The sequence below is a fragment of the Laccaria bicolor genome, genomic scaffold (genome assembly GCF_000143565.1).
Source record: "Laccaria bicolor S238N-H82 LACBIscaffold_202 genomic scaffold, whole genome shotgun sequence".
Classification (NCBI taxonomy): Eukaryota; Fungi; Basidiomycota; class Agaricomycetes; order Agaricales; family Hydnangiaceae; genus Laccaria; species Laccaria bicolor.
Window position 1 is genome coordinate 10,114 of NW_001890060.1, and position 2,695 is coordinate 12,808.

A 2,695-nucleotide genomic window follows, 5' to 3' on the forward strand; every position below is an offset into this window, starting at 1 on the left:
CCAGGCAAGACCAACCACCAGCCACCACGGCTCACGAACGACGGCCACAAACAAAAGCAGACGACGACGCACTGAGGTGAGCAAACTCACCTCCCCCGCATCACTGATCTCTTCAACACAGAATATGGGTGCCATGTCGTCGTCGTTTATTTGAGGTGACTACAGTGTGTACCCCCATCCCATGTTCGTTACAACCCACCATGCTGAGACACAGGACAATGACGTAACGATGACGTCAGACTACTCGTCCATGGGCAGGGTATATCCACTCGACGGCAAACTACGACAGCAAACAATGATGACAAATGATAACAGACGACAACGACAATCATCGACGTTGTCCCTCCACAGCGAGACACGACACAATGACCACGATGCGACTCCCACCACGTTGCGACAATGACATGCGACACGACGATGACCACATGGCACCACGACCACCAGGCTACCATGGAACACCACAACCACAACGTAACACCATGACAACGATAACCACGACACAGCAGCAAAACGGAACACCAACACGATGGACGGTGACGAAGACGACGACGGACGTGGCAGACGACCACACGGCACCACAACCAGGCCACTATTCATAACCACAATCATGACATAACACCATGACAACGATAATCACGACACGGCAGCACAACACAACACCAACACAATGGATGGTGACGACGACGATGATGGGCAGAAGGGGGGAGCAGCGACGATGATACACGACATGCCCAAATACCCACCAAGCACGTCGTGTTCACGTTTGAGAAATGCAAGCTGCTGGTGAGGACGGATAAAGGGAGCGTAGCGAGGAAGGCGACTTTATAGCTATGGATGGGCAGAAGGGGGGAACGGCAACAACGACGAGCCATGACAATAGACGAGGACTAACGTGTTCGTCGCATCGCAAACTCAAGCTGGCTTTACCCAAGCTTTACCTACCAACAACGCACCCACATCATAGAATTTGTATGGTACATTAACAAGTAACACATAATAGAAATACCTGTAGTGTTAAACCCCTAAGACCCACCAAACCCGCCAAACCCGTGTAAACCCATACCCATACCCACAGAAACCCCTACCCGTGGTTGAGGGTACGGGTTTTCATGGGTAGGGGTACGGGTATGGCCGAAAGTACCCCGGGGTTACCCATGACAATGCCTATCAATAAATGGCTATGACACGAATTGCCACGAGGGCCCATCACCACGATCGATGAATGGCCACGTTGTTGAAGGGGAGAGGTGGTCCTCGCTCCTTCCTTCCCACTTCTACATAGTTTGTATATAGTACCCATGTAAATGTTTTTTTCGTAGATAAGTACGTATACTGCCATTTACCCGAGTACAGAAGGACTTGAAAAAGAAAAAACGTTCAATGTTCAAGCCTGTGACACCAAGAAAGGCAAGGTCACATATTACAAGTTTTCGGATTACAAACAAAAAATATTGTATTGTGGGTAATTGTTGCCCTGCTATCAAAAAGCTCATTTAATTACAAAATGCAGCTGGTGCTCCAGCTAGATAACGGACTGGCATCTGACGTTATGTTATGTATGCCAGATTTTCGTTTTCGCTTCTGGTACATACTCCGTTCTTGTCTTACTCAGTCACTGCCCAATCTCCGAAACACAATCACGTGGTATCAGTTAAACGCTGCGCAATGGACAGTCACCTTGAACAAGTCGGCTTGGGAAGGGTCCATGCTGAGAGCTGGCATGTTCCCGGAATCCGAGGGGGCTGGGGAGTTTGATTATGCGACTGTGTCCGTGGTGGGTTGATTTTCCCTTTATATATTCCAGCATCGAGTCAATGTTTGTGGGGCTGCTCCACCTTGACAGTTTGTAGTGAATTTCTAACAAAATGACGCATTATGTCAACTGAACAATCAGTGGGGCTGCGGCACCGGCTACGAACACCAACGGCTTCCCAGACTGCACTCTAAGTTGAGTTGTACAAATTTTCCTACCAAAGTCGCGTTGTCCAACACATGCTAAGAAGTCTAGGAAGCTCCAAGTTGAGAGGCTGGAGCAGAAATGCCGCTATTGCAAGACCCACCGATATGCGTGAGGTTTCGATAAACATGAAGTTTGGTGTATACTTACATTTATCTGCACCCATTGCTTCAATCAATCCCCTCTTTTGCAGTACCAGTTACTTTATTTGTATACAAATTATCTACATACTTAAGAGGAATTATGAAGGATACCCGAGATTAGTGTAGAGTGATACAACCTAATAAATACTGATGTGCTCGAATGCGGAAACCTCTCAGCACTTGCTAGTGATTAGTGCGAGGTTACATGACCTGATAACATGCTAATATGTCTTCCCTCAGAGACTGATCAACACTCGTAAGTTCATCAGCTGCCGCAATGACTCGTATGCTAATTGGGATTTTTCCGACATATATAGAGAGAGGGTGGCCAATTGCAGAAGGATGCATAATTAAAAGAAGGAAGCTGCGGGAGGAAGCAGAAGGCGGATGTAAAAAGGTAAGTAGGTCGGGACCAATTGACTACCTAGCCAAACTTGCAAAGAATAGTAACAAAACAAGGAAAAGAAAGGGAAAGAAGCCAGTGGTGGTGTAGGCTGTTAGAAAACCATTGAACATTGAAAGAGAAAAAAGATACGGTATTCAAAGATGCGGATAGTAAACTAACACAGCTTGCTCGAATGAAAAATGGGGTGGG

General features: G+C 47.1%; 1 protein-coding gene across 1 annotated transcript; it reads right to left on the bottom strand.

Annotated features, from left to right (window-relative positions):
* Positions 1 to 1,651: 1,651 nt before the first annotated feature.
* Positions 1,652 to 1,807, bottom strand: LACBIDRAFT_302064 (uncharacterized protein; the record flags this gene model as incomplete). Its single annotated transcript, XM_001890864.1, has 1 exon — positions 1,652 to 1,807. The coding sequence occupies one exon, from the start codon at positions 1,805 to 1,807 to the stop codon at positions 1,652 to 1,654; it is 156 nt and encodes a 51-aa protein (XP_001890899.1).
* Positions 1,808 to 2,695: the final 888 nt, after the last annotated feature.